Genomic DNA, 21,527 nt, shown 5'->3' with positions numbered 1-21,527 from the left:
TCAATTGCCTGAACTGATGTTACTTGCTTACTCTGTGGATAACTGCAAAAATAATACGGACACACATCATTAGGTGTGTAACTGATAAGAATATGAAGTTATGATGTATTGAAGAAGACATAGGTATAAAATCTGGTTGATACATAAGTTCCACTCTCCACAACATAGATCCTATCCATGACAATGTAATTATTAATTGATCGTATATGTATTTTCATACTGATTATTATGTAACAATTATTGTATAGATGACACTGTCAATTTAGCATTGTAATATTACTATCATTGATTCAGTGAATGTCGCTGGAGGTGGATTGTAGATTCTTTTCCATCGCATGGACATATATCTCTGATTGGTGTAGAACCTTAGGTCGGAGGTCCATGCGACTTCGTATCGGTAAAATGGCTACCACTCCTCGCCTTAGTAGTGGCCAGTGCCGTTATAGGCAATTACCCGGTATTGGCAAAAAAATCTTCTAACAAAGAAGCTTCCGTTAGCCGTTTAGGAAAAGCTGTCTCTAATACAGTGGTACAATGCATTTGGAGAAACTGCATCTGCCACTGTATACCTTAGGGAAGGTAAGAAAACAACATCGAAATCTCGGCCGTTTCGTGTGATTATGGTAGTTTGAATGAAAGGCTGTCTCGAGCGTTTTGGCCTTGAAAGGATTAATGGGTTCCACATGGCCTCTCTGAAAAGCAGCTAGAGGCGAAAGTCAGTACCTGTTTTTCTTTGACTGATTCCAGAAATGAACCATTGTTGGAACGAATTGTGACGAGTTGGGAGTAATGAGTATTGCACCGGAATTGCAGTCATCAAGACTACGTGTCACCTAGCGGAAGCTGCTACACATAGAGAAAAAACCTTATCCCGAAAGGATATGAAAGGAATAACCCTTTGGAATTTACTTCTACACAAATAAGTCATTAATGGTCATTTTGCCAACTGTTGCCCAAAAGAGACTAAAAACGGATATGTAAGCGTTACGCGCATCTGAATCACAAAGTCATCAACTTTCAGGATAGAAATGCCAGTTCTCATGTTGCTTTAATCGCTCGGAAGAAACGATTGGACCTTAATTGGTAAGTTTTATCCTATCCTCACGCAGACTTTTCTCCATCGCACTATCATCATTTTCGACCGTCTTAGAATTCCTTGGATCTTTACCCCTTCAACAGTGCGTAAAATGATTACCAGTTTTCTTTATTCTTTAGAAATGATGGATGAATCCACTGTCAGGCGGATGCCAAGAGATCATAATAAATGATAGTAATTACTTGAATATACACGTACGCTATCTTTTCTTTTATTCTCTTTTCATTTTCACCTAATTAAACCAGGTGAATCTTTGCATAAGACCAATAATTTTATAGTGAGCATTTCTTTAATTTCCTTCCCGGATTTAAATCACTCTGAAATTGCATTTCTTTATTAGAATTGTATTTATAGCTGCAATTTTAACATAATTACATTTTAGGTTATTATACGTGTTTGAAATGTCACGCTATTTTTTATTTTTTTTAAATTTCATATAAATTAAATGAATTTAAAATTAATAATGTAACGACCTTGTGAAAGATTTTTTCGTTAAACCTACACCGTAATTTTATACGATATTTCTCTCGCTTTTCTTGTGTGCCTTTGCGGTGTAGTGGTTCTGCACTCTGGGCCGGTATTTCAGAGGTTCGTGGTTCAATTCCCTGCGAAGGCGATCCCTCATATTTCATCTTGCCCGCTTCCAAAAATATCCTAATGTCTCTACACTTGCGCCCGAACTAAAAGTGTGTCGGCTGACGATACTCCTCACCCAGGATTTGGCGGTTGGGTCCCCTAAAAACCCAAGTCGCCCTTTAAAAAGGGATTATATAAGGTATTTCTTCCGCTTTCCTAGCGTGCCTTCGTGGTGTAATGGTTCTGCACGCTGGGCCAGTATTTTAGAAGTCCGTGGTTCGATTCCTGGCGAAGGCAATTGCTCATTTTTCCTCTTACCTACTTCCCAAAAATTTCTAATGTCTCTACAACTTAATGTAAGAGTAAGTCCATTCTCCTGCTTGTATTTGCTTAAGCAAATTTGAACTCAGAGTGCGAGAATTTGAATCACAATTATCATTGGCCATTTACGTTTCAGAAACCAGTGCATGGGCTGGAAACATGTAATTATATTCTAATAGAAATACATATGCTTCACGAGTAGAAACTAAGCAGCTTCGTGACCGAATATACAACTTCGTGATTTACTCGTAATATACAACTTCGTGATTTAATATACAACTTCGTGATTTAATATATTCCAAAGGTAGTTACCAACATTCATCACAAGCTCTGTACATTTTATATATGGGGGGGGATGATAAACAAAGTTTTATATTTGGCATGAATGCCATATAAATCACTTAATTCAGTAGTATGTTTAAATATGAAAATACGGTTTGGATACCCAAATATATGCAGTTAAATTCATATTATGCTTGAAATCCATATCCCTATTATTCCACAGACTTCGTTATATCTCTCCATTCAAGTTATTTATCAAGCTGTTGAAAGTACATATTCAAGTACATCTAAACGTTATTCAAAACTTATCTTTGCATTGTTTTAAATTGGAAATATCAAGTCATATTAAATATGGAGATGCATAGAATTCGAGAAGGTTTGTTTTAAACTTTGCTGGAATTTAAATTTGATTTCCTTTGTTTCGATGTAAATATTGGAATGTTTCTACAATCATTTTTTTTATAATTAGACAATAGAATCAACCTATTCGTTGTCATAACAGACTGACACGCTCAAACATACCATTTAGTAGAAAGTAAATTAATTTATAGAAGAGGTAAATAATTTGATTAAAGCGAATGAAAATTTAATTAATTCTAGAAAAGTCAAGAATGAAGATTATTTAAGAATCACAACTAAACTAATGTATCATGTCTATCACAAGTAGTTCATTTTGGTACAGTAGGTCTCGTTTTTTCTGTGAAATTTTTATGTCCAACTCTAATTTATATTGTATGAAGCAATTTGACTTCCAAAACAATAATGGGCGCACCAGCGGCCGAGCAGTAAAGTCGCTGAACACTGGTAGTTCGGTCCGAGGTTCGAATCCCGCGAACGGGCTATCTGCATGGGTGTTTTCGTGGTTTCCCGATGTGTAACGTGTATACGAGCCAGTTCCCCTTAGAAAGTCCTCCACGAAGGCATCCCTACCCTTAGGCAAATAGCCCTAGTGTGCTCTGCCATAATTAAATCCACCACCAAAATAATAATGGTAATGGCTGGTAGAACACGGCAGATATTTTTATGTTGGTGTACAATGTATGGTGGATTGAAAATGGCGCAGATGCATGGAACATACAAAACTGAAAGTCGGAGAATGAAAAGTCAAGAACATAAAAAACTTAAAGTCGTTTTACTCAGTAATATTTAAACGAACAGGTGTTTGATACTTACATGAATTGTTTAGATGGAGAACCGCTAACTGCAATATTGATTAGAACGGCAATGTTTACGTTTGCGAGATGTGGCTTGTCTCTTGTGAAGAGATTTTCGCTATTTCTGCAAAACAATATGTGTCCAAAATCATGGACCTAGGGGAAATTACCTGTCATTTTAATTCACTGTCTATGTGCTATTATCGACCACAAGTCAAGATAATTCGATTTGACCAATAAGCACCATTTGTCTGACATTTAAAATGAGGTGCATCTCGTCAGTCCAAGTAATTGTTAAAGCAAAATATTCATTCTCTAAATACGATAATCGTTAAGCAAAAATTTTTTATTAGATTTCTCTGAACAGTCATCTCCTATTTTCTCTTCTGCAATCTTACATGGTATTTTCTCTTTCCTTTCCATATGTCTTCGTGATGTAATTGGATACATACTCAACGCATATTCGAGATTTCAAGGCCCGGAGCCCCGTGAGGGCATTGCACATTTTCAGGTCTCCAGAATAAAAAAACCTAATGACTCTACAATCTTATTGATCACTAATTTATTTTCTTCTGCAATGATATGTTTCTATTCTTCATGATTTTTAAACTCTGAAAACAACTGAAACTTGCCCTAAAATATGTTATATCCAAGACCAAGAACAAATCCTTTGCACTACGCTGTAATATGAAATCCGAAATCGATCATATCGAAAAGTTATAGCGAAGTATTCTTCCGTAAAATCTGTGACTGCTTCCAAGAACAAAGTCTATGAGCTCTTTATCTAGGGATGTTGTAACACTGTGTGAATTCCTTTAGCATTATCAACATCTGGACCTTTGCATGATTTTCTTCCTTTCGATGTCTGAAACAGAGTTTAAAGAATCATGTAACTTTTCATATTTATTCGCTAACATTAATATTTTATCTTGATTCAACATTTTAGTTGGATTATTTCATTTTGTGGGAAAACGTAAAGGTATGTACGTTTCATTACTATTTGACGATTGACAAAAAAGGAGAAAAAATCGTGCATTATAAGTTGTCATTAAATGCTGCGTTTTTTTCTGAGCTTGATGTCAAAATTTTAGCTGAAATCATTTATTTATAATTTCAAAATATTAACTTTGAAAAAGCGATTCATGGCCTTCTTTCCAGTCATTTCTTCTTCAATAACTTTTGATCTGGCTTCTCCATTGAAAAGAGGGGTCCCTGTAAAATGCTAAAAGAAAATAAATAAAAAAACTGAGAAAGTTTAAGGAAAGTTAAATAATTAACAAGTGGCAAATGTTCAAGAATCATTTGCAATTAACTTGCTCAATACATAGAACACATCTTCTAAACGTGGTAAAAATAGTTTATAATCTTTCTGCTAGCATTCAGAGTATAAATGTTTTAAATTCGATACATACATTAACTCAATAAAAATATGTAAAGGAGTTTGATTGCATATAATTCAAATCTGTTCAATATCTGAGTAATGAGTTTGACTGCATATAAATCAAATCAAAAACTGTGTAATGAGTTTGCTTGCATATAATTCAAATCAAAAACAATAAGTATTTTAAGTTCGATATATATATTAACTCAATTAAAATTAGTTCTGTGGAAATGAATTTGACGGCATATAATTTAATAATTTTATATTTTTTAATAAATTAGAAACTGAGAAAGTTTAAGGAAAGTTAACTGGATTTTATTCATTGCAAATGTTTAAGGAGGATTTGCAGTTAACTTACTCAGCATATAAACACATCTTCTAAACTTGGTAAAGTATTTTATATGTATACCTTTCTACCAGAATTTTCCAGCATAAGTATTTTAAGTTCGATACATACATTAACTGAATTAAAATTAGTTCTGTGTAAATGACTTTGACTGCATATAATTCAAATCTCACTCACCACTAGCTTCCCTTTTTATGAGGTTTCCTTAGTCGTATTGTTTTACGTTTGAAAGGCAAGTTTTAGTACTAATAATTTATCTTCATCTTTTAATTTCTGTTCACTTTATTTATAATTAAAATATTGCTAAAAAGAAGACGCCAGGGATGAACTTAGTACTTTTGTTCAAATGGAAGGAAAATTTGTATTTCTAAAATCTTATGTTATTGTAATTATCTTCATTTCCCTTAATGACATATATTAATTAAAACGAAATACAATTTTCTATCTATTTGCCTCAATTATCATGTTAAAGATATTGCCTCCAATCTGTAATGTAATGTAAATTTGTTTCTATTACAACAAATTCTACCTAAGGCAAGAATTTCATGTAAGTAAATAACGTAACCGAAAAATCATTCTATTTATTAATTCTAAATATTTTCTAGTAATAATTTCATTTTCTTAAAGACGTGTGCTTCAATCTTTAATTTTTCTTCGTCACTGAAATTATATTTCATATTCTTATATTTCATAACCTTAACACCTTCCCTTAGAATACATGACGTATACTTCAAAATACACATAAAATGTTTAAATTTATCTTATTATTTATTGAACTTAACTATTGACGCAATTCAAGACGCTAAATTTTCATCTTCCACATTCCAATTCTCTTTAATTTATTTCTCCTTACTTACGGGAAACCGAATTGGAGGGATTTAATGAAAATCTAAAGTCAACGCGCATGCATTTATACGCTTTAGTCACCTTACACTTCGCTTTTTCCTATTTTGTGATAATGACAGGCTTGCTGGGTACGAGAGAATTAATTTCCAAGGCTTTGAATAGCTGTTCCGAGCCCAGAATAGAAATGAGATGAGCATGCTTCATTAAGTTTCTTCCAGAGGAAATGCTCCTGGGTTTACAAAGGAAGAGAGGCTGTCACTGTGTCTCGGACTTTATTTCAGTGAAATCTCCTTTAAACAGAATAACAAAAAATTTATATTATTGTATATATTATTTTTTAATATATATACAATGAAAAAATATATACATGTATAAGTAATCACGTAATGTAATATTTGTTAAAGTATAATAATTCAAATAATTTGGTAAAATAACGAAAATGGCCACCTATGCGGAACGTAATATATACGGAGCAATGCCCTGCATAAAAGAAATATCAGTTGTTACACATTGAGGCGATAAATTAAGAGAGAAACATAAAAGAAAAACTGGAGATAAATAAATAAGTCAGATCCTGAAGTTTTCTATTGCTTCTGTGCATACTTTTATTACTAGTACAACAACAATTATCATTACAACAAATTTACAACAAAAAACTAAGTTTTGTTGCAACTTTTATTTCCGGAAGGAGGAAATTTAAAACTACATATTCATTCATGAAACTCGAAATCTGACATGCAGAAATAGTTAACTGATTATAATTACTGAATATTAGTTAACACAGAACTTGTGCAAAAGTAACAACCCATAATTACAGCGGATGGAAACACATTCTAGGCCGTTGCATTTAAGTATAATAATCTTTATTTCAGTTACTAGAATAAATCAGCACCTTTGTCACCTCGGTCTGTCGCACTAATAGTTAAATTCCCTTTATTCAGTCAAATACAGGCGAATTATGGTGTAGGTTAAATAGCACGCAGAACAACCATTACTTTATAAGTCAAATAAAAAAAAAATATCGTTGTATTTGCAAATATTCCAGTTAAATCTGACAATATAACGCTGATTTTTGTTTTCGACTTCTAAAACATGCGAATTATTTTAGCGGTTTGATATGTTTAATAAATAAAGGTAGTTTTAAAGCGTAATATAATATGGGACAGAACAGGAAAATAACTAGCTAACTATCAGCTGAATAATACAGCCTTACAAATTCTTTTCGATAAAAATAATGATCCAGCAAATTTTAATGAAAAATTAATTAAAATGTTTTAAAAATATTAATAAAAAGAAAATATAAAAGCGTTCATATTTTATATTACGCCCAAAGGGCCGTTTTTTAACGTTTTTTGTGTTACATATATTTATTCAATATCACGTTCTTCGCCCTTTATAAGGATTTTAAGTTTTACTAACGTTTATTTTATTTTAAAACTTTACTATCCTCTTTTATTTTCCCTTTCCGGCCAGAATAAACGCGAACAGATTTGTTTATGCAAATTGAGCTTTTAAACTGTTAAGTATTTAAGTTGTGGCTTAAAGGGAGAGAGAGACTTCTCGCTACTTTACCGCGCGCGTGCTTTTCAGTCAGTTGCTGTCCCCCTTTGAGGCCAGAACTTAATTCTCTTTGATTACTTGAAAACGTATTATAGTGTCCCGCATTCTGCTCACTACCCACGTAAAGCTTAAAAGGCCAATTTTCGCGTTACTAGTCTTTGTAATGTATCTTAGTTCTTATTTAATTAAATTTAAGTTTAGTTATTATTTTTACGTAGTAAGTTTTAGTTATTATTTTTATGTTTCAGACCTTGAGTACTGGTCTTTGTATCACTAAAGTGCGGGTACGGCTGTAAACTGTGAGAAATAAAGGGTAATTAAACCCTTCCCATTTGTGATGTGTCTTCTACACTTGCGCTAACATAGTTTAAGTAAACTCCCTGTCCCTGTTGTTTTTCACAGTGTGAGAAATATACATACATTCATGCAGATTCTTCATTACTTAATTTCATTAAATATAACGCAGGGATCTAATATTTGGTGGCAAAAATTTGAAAAGTGAGACGCCGTAAAATGCCACATCGAAATTAATAGCTATTCTGGGCTAACAAACACAAATTTGATTTTCAATTTTTAAGGTATTTTTCCCGCTTTTCTAGCGTACCTTAGCGGTGTAGTGGTTCTGCACGCTGGGTCGGTATTCCAGAGGTCCCAGAGGTCCAGAGGTTCCAGAGGTTCCAGAGGTCCAGAGGTCCGTGGTTCGATTCCCAGAGAAGGCGTAATTTTTCATCTTTCCTGCTTCAAAAATACCTAATGTCTCTACAAATTTAAGTATCGATTAAATTTCTTCATTTTATCTTTTTTTTTGTAAAATTTTCCGTGAGGAGAAGTACAATTTTTTATACAATGTTAGCTATAAATAGAGAAAGAGCCATGCATCAGCAACCCAACATTAAATTGTCATGCATATTAGATGGATAATAATAAATACGTCAACACAGTTTGGAAGTGATGGAAAGAGCCTATTGCACAGCCTCACTGTTCTAAGTACAAAAACAAACACGATCGACATTTAATATAACTTTATTTCTCTTTTTAAAGAAAATTCTACAGTACCCATTCTTTTTAAAGCTAATGCCATATAACCTATACAAAAACGAAATTACGGTTCACGTTTTGCTAATAATTACATGCATACTGATCATTGTGTCAAGGCAAATAACTACAGACATAATATAACAATTCACAACGTTTTGTCTTCTGCTTTCATCACGTTAGGCACTCATTATTCAGCTTTTGTTATCTTAAATACCTTCTTACCTAACTGTATCTTCTGCAGATAAATTGTAGAGACATTATGTTATTTCGAAGCAGGGGAAATGAAGAATGAGCAATTCCCTCGCCGGGACTTGAACCACGGACCTCTCAAATTCGCGTCTAGCGTACTGACCACTACACTACGAAGGAATGCTAAGAAGGCGGGAGAAATACCTTATAAAATGATCTTAGAAAACTTAAAATTTCTAATCGATAGTTTTTACTGTTGATATATACCTTTATAACATAGCATGTTATTCTGAAAATATGCCAGAAAAATTCAATTTCAACCTCTCTGTATTTTTGAACTTGGACTTTATATGAACTCACCACTCAGCCGCAGTTGTCTGTCGCTTATAATAAAAGTACTCATTTCCAGTATAAGCTCAAGGAAAGAGACAGCCATTTGAGTTCAAAAGTCTTTTCTTTCTTAAACACAAACATTATACTAAAAACGATTATAAAAGAAAATTTAACAGCAGGATAATTTTGTCTTACGACGACACTCTGGGTATGTCATATTCTGTTGCTGCATTCATTTGAATGTCGCTGTCTGGTGACTATCGCTTGCATATTGGATACCATTCGGCCTTTAGAGTCTACATCGCTGCCTGACGCCATCTGCTTGCCGTCTCTTGGCAGATATAGCCCTCTGTTAACCCTTTGAGGGGCGGGAAAAGGCAATTAATTTTTTCAGTAAACCTCTTGTTTTATTTAATATATCAGGTGTTAAAACGAAATTATTTGCGACAATTCCACATATTCTGTCCAAGACGCTGAAAAAAGAGGCCACTTCTGGTGGTTCCGCCCACAGATATCTCTACAAATCAGTCTTTATGGTATTCATGGAAACAGTTCTTCTTTTTCAAGCAAGTTCAAGTTTGTATATTCTGCATTCCCACACTGTTCTTACAGGCGTTTTCTTGGTGCAGCAGAATGCACATCGTGATGTTGTCTTCGATGGTTGATGTTTATTTTCTTGAAGACGAATTGCTGCATCAACTTGGCTTATGTTTCTTGATTGCCATCTAGTGAACTACAAGGGAACTTCAGAAACGGTCAGTCTTGGAAACCACTCACACGGGTGAGTAAGACGTTCAATAAGGAAGGTCGTTACTGTAGGTAACCACCTTGTCTTCAAAGATTTAAGCATCTGTAGTAACCAAGGCTAGAAAAAAAGCTTTCTTAAAATGTTACTAGAAGAACGGATTAAAGAATTTAATCAAGACTGTCAAATTCTATCTAGTGCAGTTCAACAGTGGACAATATTTGTCAGTCATGATTAAATTATCTTATCTGTTACATTTCTGCTATGCTGTAAACGATTTTTTAATATTCCTGCATAATGTGAAAAACAATCAATAGCCTACGGCAAGTGCCTTGAATATAATATGAGGAAATGCGCTGAAACTTTTAGCAATCGTCTAAGCAGAATGTCTTAAATTTGTTAAGCTAGAAATTCAATCAACTGCTGTTAGAACAGAATGAAATATGTTTGAGTTTTTCTCATTTTAACTTATTTTTCCTTGCAGGATTCTAAAATTGAAACATACCAGAAGATGTGGAGATTCATGGAAAATCGACCTTCCGTTTTCGTCAGCTCGTATGAGGAAGGCGTCAAGAGGGTTCTTGAAGGCAACTATGCGTTTCTCATGGAGTCCACAATTTTAGATTATAGTGTACAAAGAGACTGCAACCTTACTCAGGTTGGAGGACTATTAGATTCCAAAGGTTATGGAATAGCAACTCCTATGGGTAAGTATATGAATTATCCTTTTCATATGTATGTAATTAATACACAATGATTAACTCACGTATATTGAGATGGATACTAATATAATTTTCTACTAGAAGCCTGAAAATAATACTAATATGATTTCTGAAAATTTAACCTATAAAAATTATGAAATCATTTTCTGGGTCGTATGTGAAGTAACTAATTTTAATACATATTTGGAAATATTAAACTTAATGTTGGCACAAAAATTGAATTCCGTCTAGATAAAGTGCTCTAATTATGCGGGTGTCAAATTGCTTTCTTTCCCCATGGACTACATTTTTTCATTTGTGATGCAGTTCTGAAAGTATTTTTCTAAAATAATTTTCGAAGTTATTTGGTTCAGGATTTCCTTTCCACTAACGGCTATCTTAGTCACACGATTGCGAATTTAAGTTCTGCTAAATTAATTTCTAGTCTTCAGACATACTTTTTTCCGTGCTGAATGCTTTTATGTTGTCACTCGGTATCCAAATTTGTTTTTCTGAAAATAAGTGTTTAAAAACTTTGTCTTCGCTGATATACACAGACTTTTAAACTTTTGAATCTAGAATATTATTCATTTTCATTTATATTTCAAGTAAGAGCGTGAAAAAAATTCGAAATATTTATTTGCAGTTTTAACATAACTGTTATGCATAAGGCTTAAAGTCAAAATCTGAATTCTTAAAAAGAGCTGAACAATAATCTTTTCAAACAAATAGGTATAGCTCGAGAGGAAACAAGTAAAATTTAGTGAGACTAAATTCAATGAAATTTGCATGACATTTTATATAATAAAAAAGCTCATTTGAAGTGGTGAAGCAATTGTCTATTAAGATTTTTAGAAGAAACTTTGTTAAGATCGTCAATCGTCATGGTTGATCAAGAAAAATTTGAATCCATTGAACCGGCATGTAGACATTTGCAAAGTTCAAATACCTTCTTTCATTTTCCTGATTCGAACTTTCTTTTCTACAAGCAGATGTAAATAGTCATATTGTTTTCATACAAGACCAGTCATTCTAGTATAGGACATGTCATTATAGCATGATTTTAGATGTCATGCTTTTGAGATTTATATTAACACAGATTAATTTAGGTAACAATGAATGTTCTAACGCAGTTTACTTTTTGGAGTTTCTTGAAGCTGAATATTTTTTTAATTAATCATAGAATTATGAAACTAGTTTTCATGTTTTATACATGCATCTGTCACTATATAAATAAATGACTCTAGCAAAAAAAAATATATATATAAATTTGAATATATAGAAGAGAGTGTTAGAATTTAAAATGTTTCGAATTTTTCATTGCACATTTTTGTTTGAATTTTAGTTAATAATCTAAGCAATACTAATATAGTTTCGTTTTTTCTAGTTTTATTTCTTGTAACTGGTTTTGTAATAAGTGATAACACAGAATATTCTGGCATTCGAAAATTAATTTTATTGCAGAAGAAAGATCGAATCTAAAAATTACATGAATTACTTTGAGAAAATATCACGTTGTCGGAAGCGACATATATATATATATATATATATACGTGTGAGTGTGATATTTTAAATGCGTTGCTTGAAATGCGTAGTTTAATATCCGGCAGTAGATGTAGTTGAAGGTGAAGGCATGATGACGCAGAAAAGAAACATTGTTTATGACATGTATAAAACTATTCCATAAACAATGTTTCTTTTCGATGGTTAAAGTAATGAGGTGAACAGAGTATCGCTCTATGTTTGATTTTTAATTCTAAAAGTTCAAGTTTCTCACGTATAAAATATTCGATCATTATTCTAGATAATTAAAAGCAAATCATAGGAAGATTACAGAATATCTGCAATAAATTTATTTTTTTTATAAAGGACATAATACAATACAATATACAGATATAAATACAATATTTATAGCTATACAAGCAATACATTTAGATTTCTTCCACAAATATACCATAATCGTTTCATGACGTCTTGCCTCTGAAATCAGCATGCATTTCATAGGAAACAAATTCTCATATTCTGTCAAGATACATCAAATATTTTCTTTTCCTTTTTGAATATTAAGTCAAATATCTAAGGACCTTTTTAACTGAAATTCTCTAAATAGTATGCCTTAAATAGCAATCCATTTAAAACTATAAGTTTATGTCTGAAAACGATTAATTTAATTATTTACAGTTAATAATTATTTACAAATTATTACTGCATTCTAGAAAATGTACGATTTCCACGGAATAATAGAAATATTTAGCAATGAACTTTAAATTCTTATCTAAAACTAACACTGTGGATACAGTAAGCTTTATAATATGCGGAATATATATATATATAATACGGAATTGTGCGGTATTATACAGGTATTATTATATAATACGAAATTGTCGATAATGAAAATAGATCATTAACAATTAAGAAAAGGGACTAAGAAAAAACGAAATCTTATACATAGGATCGCGTTTAGTAATTTACTACTTTCCCCATTCCAGTTGATTTTAAATTAAATAACTATCTTCTCTCTTTTTTCCCATGGATTCATTTACCTCGTGCAATTTGATCTGAATTTCCAACCCATCCATCAAAAATCGTGATATGTTGAATTAAGTTCCTAAAGAAGCGCTAGGAGAAAAGTATGTCAGGCTTAATTTAGCTGAATAAATGGAAAATGGGATATCCTTCAAATGCTTAAGTAACCCTAACCAGAGTGCTGCAAAAGCAGCATAATATTGAAAGCTTTTATAAAGCGTAAGTTATATGCTAAACCTTCTTCGTAAAAATTTAAACCAGTTTCTGTAACATTATATTGACCGAAGTTTATCAGATGATATTTTTTTTCATTAAATTCCCATCTTCTTATATGCACAAAGATAAATTTAAAATGTTTTAAGACAAAAGCAACCTATATCTATACCTGACCAGGCACTAAACGGAGTATTCGCGCAGCTTTTAACATAAAATACGGTACTTTGTTGATTTTCTAGAGTTATTGAAGTTTTTCTTTTTTTTTCCTGCAGTCCGCTTGCCAGGATTCGAATCTATACCTCTCATACGCGTCGAGTGTGCTTCCAGTTATGCATGCCGTGCATGTGGAAATAATGGAGAAAATACCTTAGAACTTACCTTAGGAACCTTGAACAAAGCTTATATATATATTATATAAAAATGTTAAAGTTCGAAAGATGTATAAGCTCATTAAAACTAGGAATTGAAAATCTGTTGAAAGTACAGTAATTTAAAGGTAAACAAAAGAATAATTTTAAAAAAAATTCATCTTTAAGGCGCTTTCCTGTCGCACATCAGCATAAAATTCTGTGAATAAAAATGTAAGTTATAAATTTCAACACACACACATGTGAAGAATTAGATGCTATCATAACACTTCAGTTAAGTTAGAAGCCTGTAAGTGGAATAGCGATGGCTTTACAATGTATAAAGCCGCAGCTGAAATTTCCTATAGATTAAATATCCATTTTTATCTCTGAGTAAGAATAATTCTTTAAAAACATTTTCTTCTTGATTGGTACAACACTATGGGCGTAAAGCAATACAGTTTCATACGCAGTTGCATCTTAAAAAGTAGAGAATACAGGTAAACGAAGAGACGCGAATTAATTAAGCATGAGAAAGCGTAGAACGAGAATGCGCACAACACAGCTGGAGTATTTATAGCTCGAATATTCTTTGTTTGATTCTCGACAGCGATTGGACTTCCCCAGGTCAAGGACCCATGATGGAGAAATATTTATGCATATATATATATATACATCCCCCTCCATATGTATGTATTACTATTATGATACAAATCTAGAATTTTCATTGATATTGCAGATAAAATATATATGGGTGAACTCGGCGATCATGTAGCGTTAGCGAGGCATACCGCTCGCAGTATCCACAAGGAATGAAGAAGCTGTAAAATGTGTATTATCTATCGTCTAACAGCACCTTCTACTACCTCAACGCTCCATTTCCGCACATGCATTCCTTTATAGCATCTGCTTTTTTCTGTCCTTTCTACTTGTTTCTGCATTTTTGCCAGATATGTTTGAATTCCCCTGTATACATACATATACACTTAACTTAAGAAATAAAATAACGTAAGCTATGTGTATATGTATGCAGGGGGTTCAAACATACCTGGCGGCAATTTAGCTAATAAAACACAAAAAAGTAAATAAATAAATAAACAAAATGAAGCGAAAGAAAATTAAAGGTAAAGTAAATCTAGTTTTATATATACAAAAAATTCAAACTGGATGTATATTTATCACATTTTCTATCAAATGTTTAGACATAATGTGATAGAAAAAGTAATGTGAAGCAAGAAGCATTTACACTTTTTTTTTTATCAAATACATGGAAAATTATATTATTGTGCTATAAATTAGTTTCTTTTTTTAAATGCTATATTTTGAATTCTTTCGGCATTGTTTTATAAAAAATGTTATCACATTTATTTCTCCTCATCTTGCTCTTGTCCGGTACTTGTAGGTTCATTCCAAGTCTTAGGAAGTATTGCTCAGCATTTGAAAGGCAGCTCCAAGCAAAAGCAAATTTATTTAATTGCGCAATATTTATTATGTTAATTGTTCATTGTTCCTTCAATTTCTTTAATGTCAGTAATAAGGATATTTTGAAACATTTGATACAAACATTGCCATTCTTGTACGCAATTAGGCTGTGCATTTAAGAAAGCAGTTTGCGCAAAGTCATCTGTTCTTTTCCATCGTAATGTAAAGTGAAGCCTTTTAGAGGAACGCATTACGACTAATATGTATATTTAAAACGCATTTCTAAAGCCTGCTTATGAGTAGATGCAATAGCAGAACATTGCAGAAAATTGATGACTTTCGTAACAGAAAAAGTAACTTTCATATGAAAATGAAGGTTTTCCCAGAAGCCCTCATTTCGTTCATTAAAGGATCTTGGAGTATGTATTTACTTCTTCATTTGTTTGAGAACTCCTTAACTGACTTTTCGTTTTAAAATTTCTACATTCATTACTTCTCGCCTAATTACGGAATAAGTTAATAATAATGAAACTTTTCGTATGAAAGAGTCCTTTTAAGTTTCCTGCTTTTTTAATCTTACCAAACTATTCTAAAATTTCTAGAAACTGACAGTAAATAATAGATATAATTATTTGCAGTTTTCTTTCATTGACCTATGTTAATGAGATGATCTAGACCAGAATTCCCAACCTTTTCCTTGTTATCCACTCGTTTTAAAAGAATGAATGTCTTCAATGACCCTCCCTTACATTTTTATCTAGAATACATAGTATGTAAAACTGTCATAATATAAATTTTAACATTTAAATAACTTAAATTTAATAATTAAATTAAGAAGATGAATAAATGTTTTGAAAAAACATCGTTTATTAGATTTATATTTTATTATTGTGTTACAATTAAGTTTAATTTTACAAATATAATGTTTCAGGAAAACATTATCGAGTTTTTAATTGGATAATAACACGATTTTAATTAATGTGATGGTTGTGTTTGATATATTGATGCAATCATTTTAATATTTGGCACAAAAATGTTTCATTTAGGTTTTAAATCAAATCGTTCAAACGTGGTTCAATTACTTTTGAGTTTTCCTTTATTGGTTTTAGTGTGTGTGTATGTCTGCGCGCACGTTTTTACTTCCTTGTACGAAGTAAAAAGGAAGTATTGTAATCGCTAAAAGCTTCAGGCAGCATATTTCCACTTTGACCGCTTTTAAATGCAATTTAACGATGTTTTTGCATATTATCTGTACGTAAGGAAAGAATAAAAGACTCTTTTCCTCCAAAAAAACTAAAAAACTGCTTTAAAAGCAATTCTGAAGAGAATTTTTCGTGGCGTCTGTACGAACGTATGTATGTACGTACGTATCTCGCATAACTTAAAAAAGAATAGCCTCAGAACGTTGAAATTTTGTATATAAGACTACTATGACATGTAGATGTGCACCTCGTATTTTGGTTTCAATCGGCTGCGCCAAACGTATATAGATATATTTATAAATATATCCACTCTGTTACCCGTCTCAGTGATCTCAGTTTTTGTTACTCTTATAGGTTTGTAAATTGCACATTTTTTGCTTTAAAAATGATTGAATTATGTTGTTTTTATCTTCCGGTCAAGGGTTTTATGCCTTTAGTAAATCTGTATGCAATATTTTTAGAATTATCTACAATTTTAAAATTGTTTAAATGCCGCTAAACCTAATTTGATGGCGGCCATTGCTCTTGTTTACATTTGAAACAGCTGAGTAGCGGATTTGTTGCCAATCTAGAGAAACTTAGCTTCGCAACAACAAAGATAACGCCTTCATTTATTATTTAAATCATGCTTAATCCTTTCTGGAATTTTTTCGAGAAAATAAGCATTTAAGATTTACTTCGTAATTTTTAATACAGATATTTTGAGTTTTTATGTATTTTTGCCTTGTCGCGAAGTGAAAACTGAATTAATTGAATGAGAAATACTCAATCGTCTGTGAAAAACTGTTTCTTTTTTTATTTTGTTGCTTAATTTCTTTTATACATAGTTCTAGCTTTATTATAGTATTTGAATAGAACATGTGGCAACGATTAGATAATTCTTTAAATGATATAAATTTTCTGCATTCTGAGTTATAATATGAACGAAATATAATACTGTTAAGTAAACCTAGTGCCAGAGTGTCGCTATGGTAAACAAAGTGAACTTTAAAGAATGCATTTATTCTATTGTAGTTTATGCGCTGTCGGCGAAGTAGGTTTAATTCAATCGAATAAGTTTAAATAAAATGCAAGAAAAAATGCATATAATTTAATATTTCGTACAAGGAAGTCATGTGGTGTACACATCAGATTTTTTTCTCTTGTGTTACCGCGTTGTACATTTTTATACTGTTATTTACTGCGTAAAAAATGATATATTAAACAAAGTATATCATTGGTTTTTGAAATATATTAAATACTTTCAGAGAGTAGTTTCCTTTTATATTTATTTTATATTTTTTCTCACTAACTAAATGATATATCTTTATGTAAATAAACCTTATTTAACGATTTTCTTAACTCATTTTTTTATAATTTATGCAGTCCTGATTTTGGCGAAAACTTGTCACTGCATATTTGGTTATAGAGGTCACCCAGATGGCATAGTCGTTAGGGGAGCCTGACTGCGATACCAAAGGGCCCGGTTTTAAATCCTGGAGACGGCATGTATGTAAAATTGTATGTCTTTTCATAGGTGGTAACGGTAGCCGCCTTTTAGGTGCCTCCATAATAAAATGGCCACCACTTCTGTCCTTAAGAGTGGCCAATGTGGAAAAAAGGACCAAAGCCCACCGTTCGGTATATAACAAAATTGGCTATTGACTTCTCAGTCCCCTTTAAAATTGCATGGACCCCCAGGGTCAGTGTCGACCCCGTTGGAAAACCCTGATTGAGACTATTCTAAATCTGTATTGCTCTTCGCTAAATTGGTTTTACAGTTGGGATCGTTGGAAAAATCAGTCAATAAATGAAAGTATTAAAATTTTTTATTTACTTTTAATTGATTATTAGGAATTATCAAGTTAAGATTTGTTACTGTATAAAAGAATCATATAATAATTCTAAAGCATTTAAGCGACATGTTGTTTGGAAAAAATATGCTTGGTATCATGAAGGAAAAAATCGTGTTTGCAACAATTATTAAGGAAATAAATTAGATATTTGTGATTTTTCTCTGTTTTCTTGAAGAAAAAATGTTTATCATTAGTTTTCTGGAGACACTTCTGTATAAATTTGATAATTTTCTCCGCTTGAATTTATCTTTTGTTCCCATTCGCATTTCACATCAAAGAATTCAAATTCAAGTCATAACGCGGCTTTCTTTGCTCCTCGTGCAAAATCAAAATTTGTTCTTGCCAGAGTTATAAAAATCATTTCATCGATTGGCTGTTTATTTCTGTTTGTCGATATTGCTTTACGGAATACTTTGATGGTTGCATTTTTTAAAAATTGTCTTGTAAAAGTTGACAAGTGTTGTTATTTTGCAGTTAAGATTTAAATAACAGTGATTTCGTTCGAAATTCTAGTGGATTATACGCTAGATAGGGTTTTTTCATCTACTAATTGAGATTCATTGCATTCATATGTACAGAAAAATGAGTAAGGAATGCCAAACTAAGCACCCCCTGAGCAATTATCTGAGATATATCAAGATATCGGTTTTAGATATACCTGAAAATGAGTATGTCTAAAAGCGTTGATTTTAGATACATTAATTTTGAAAACAGTTCATACTTCACACAGCGACAAGTGAATTAGTTATAGTGAGATATCTGTAACTTTTTAATGTGAAACTGAGAAGCAAATTTTTGTGTTATTGAATTGGTAAATATGTTTTAGTTTAATAATAAATGTTTGATTTTTAACATGTATTCGAAATTGTATTCTTAAAAAATCTAATTTTTAAACTTAAAAATGTCAGTGTGCTATACTAAAAAATTGTAGGCGCTCTACTGTGAACTATTTGCTACGGAGTGCTGCGGCTCAAACGCTGTAAGGCTATATGCTATTTGTGCATATTTTATATATAGCTGAATTTTCAAAGTGTTTTAAATGAAGTAAGGTAGGTAGGTCACATGTTACGGGCTCACAGAGGTAGTCCGATCCTTTGTGAAGAAGTTGATAGCATTTCGAAGATGATAATTCCGAGTGCAGTATGCGCTCCAAATACAGAGAAGAACCTAAGTCATGTGAGCCACTTCTGCTGAGTTAGTGGGATGTTGAATAGTTGCCGCATAACCATCGAGAATCCAGATGTAAAAGGCTGGGGGGCGTAGTTACGTCAGGAGTAGAACGTCTCTGGTAGGCTAAAAGTAAGCAGTTAATAAAACATACTTCTAGATTTGACGATAGGGTTAAAGAATTATACAGCATTGGGTGCCAAATTAAATTTATAAATTTATAGTAACTATTAAGCCATAATAATGAAAATAAGAGAGCGCAATATATCAGCAATAAAAGAGCGCAATATATCAGCAATAAAAGAGCGCAATATATCAATAAAAAGAGCGCAATATATCAAAAAGAGAACGCAATATATCAGCTTTTTTATATCAGCAATAAAATAAAAGAAGTATTTTAAATAGCTTTGTTAATTACCCAAAGTAATTTATTTAAGATGAACAAGGAAACATTTAAAGCTTCAGATTCTGTAGACATCACTGCTCTAGAAATTGCAAAGTTTTTAGCTCTTGTTAAAATTTAATTTTCCTGTTTGTTGCTCTTACAACAATAAGTGTTTAAATTGAAGTCATATTTTATATTTACTTATTTGTTAATATAATAAATATATTCCTAAATAAATTATGTCAAAAATATTTTAAAGTTCTCTTTCTTCTGCGAGAAACTAATCATTCATTCATATACCCAAACACAGATGTAAAACAAAGTTTGCCTTAATATAGGTAAAACCACAATATAAAACAAATCCCTGCCTATAGATAAAACTACTTTATAAAGCAATTCCCCCACAATGTTCCGAAAGTACTGATGTGTTAAAACAGACTGCTTGCATTGCTATCGTTCTGTTAGTCAGAAAAGAATAAAATTGTGTATAAACATCCTTTCTCTTTTCCTATATTTAGGTTCTCCATGGCGAGACAAAATCTCCCTAGCCATCCTAGATCTCCAAGAAAAGGGCGTCATCCAGATGCTCTACAATAAGTGGTGGAAAAGCTCCGGCGTTTCATGCGCCAGAGAGGACAAGAACAAAGAAGGCAAAGCCAACTCTTTAGGGGTGGGCAACATTGGTGGTGTTTTTGTTGTACTTTTGTGCGGATTAGCTGTTGCCTTTGTTGCGGCCGTCATTGAGTTTTTCTGGAATTCCAGGAAGCACGCACAAACGGAAAGGGTAGGTATTAAAGAAAGTTTTTTTATGTATTTCAAATATCTTCCTTTTATGCATGAAAACACTGTTTATTATAAGCAACTAAAAAATTGGAATGCTTGTATTTAACTTAAATGTTTATTTGTTTGTTTCTTTATATGATTACTGCAAAACTTCGAGGGCTATCTGCCTAAGGGAATGAATGCCTTCGTGGAGGACGTTCCAAGGCAAACTGGCTCGCATATGCGTTACATATGGGGAAAACCACGAAAACGCCCGTGTAGTCAGCCCGTTCGTGGAATTCGCAGCTCGGTCCGAACTACCAGCGTTCAGCGACTTTACTGGGCTTTAACTTATATGCATAATAACAAATAAAAGTTAACTGACAGATCCAGTATCTATGACAGCGAACCAGCTATAATATGAAACAAACAAACTGCAGTAATATGTGCAATAAATTATAGAATAAAAAATATATTAGAAACAATAGAAAATATTTTACAGAATAGTTGATACAATATCTCTTAATTTGTACACGGAATGCGATATCAGGCTTTTAATACGGCGACTAACTAGAGCTTGAAGTTTTACTGTTTTCCACCAATACGATTATTCATGCGACAAGTACCTTTAAGGACACAAATCGCTGCGCAATAATTCTTTCAAGGATGTCCCTTTAGTTGTCTGAAGGATTCAGCTCAGGAGACGGATCTGACAAATATATTGGTTCAGGGCCTTCAGTTTCAAAATATTAGTAAACTAAGTTTTTTCGATGCAGTGTTCGTGCTATTCACTGTATAGATACAGATATTATTTCCAAACACGCACAGAAGACTACCTTCGTCGATCGAATACCTCCCCATATCATCACATCTGAGCGGCAGTAATTGCTATATTCTCCTGTGTTAATAGTGCATAACTGCATTCGCCACATGAGAAGTACTTTGAATCAGACATTTAACTGAAAATTCGATTATCACTGAGAAGTATTTGGAATCAGAAATTTAACTGAAAATTGGATATCACTGAAACGAACATGGCCCGTTGCTTTATATTTCAGTTTTAAGGTGAGGTGTGTGGATTTTTCATTAATCTTCTG

General features: G+C 32.4%; 1 protein-coding gene across 3 annotated transcripts in view; it reads left to right on the top strand.

The window, feature by feature from the left end:
- Positions 1 to 21,527, top strand: part of LOC118186109 (glutamate receptor ionotropic, kainate 2-like) — a 550,727-nt gene that overhangs the window by 514,911 nt on the left and 14,289 nt on the right. For all 3 annotated transcript variants that reach the window (XM_085810533.1, XM_085810531.1, XM_085810532.1), the window contains exons 12-13: positions 10,352 to 10,574; positions 20,187 to 20,452. In XM_085810533.1, coding sequence (XP_085666659.1) covers positions 10,352 to 10,574; positions 20,187 to 20,452 — 489 coding nt within the window. The remainder of the gene's footprint in view (positions 1 to 10,351; positions 10,575 to 20,186; positions 20,453 to 21,527) is intronic.

The sequence above is a fragment of the Stegodyphus dumicola genome, chromosome 2 (genome assembly GCF_044657685.1).
Source record: "Stegodyphus dumicola isolate Sdum_Otavi_A_Nest chromosome 2, ASM4465768v1".
Classification (NCBI taxonomy): Eukaryota; Metazoa; Arthropoda; class Arachnida; order Araneae; family Eresidae; genus Stegodyphus; species Stegodyphus dumicola.
This window is presented reverse-complemented; position numbering and strand designations above follow the sequence as displayed.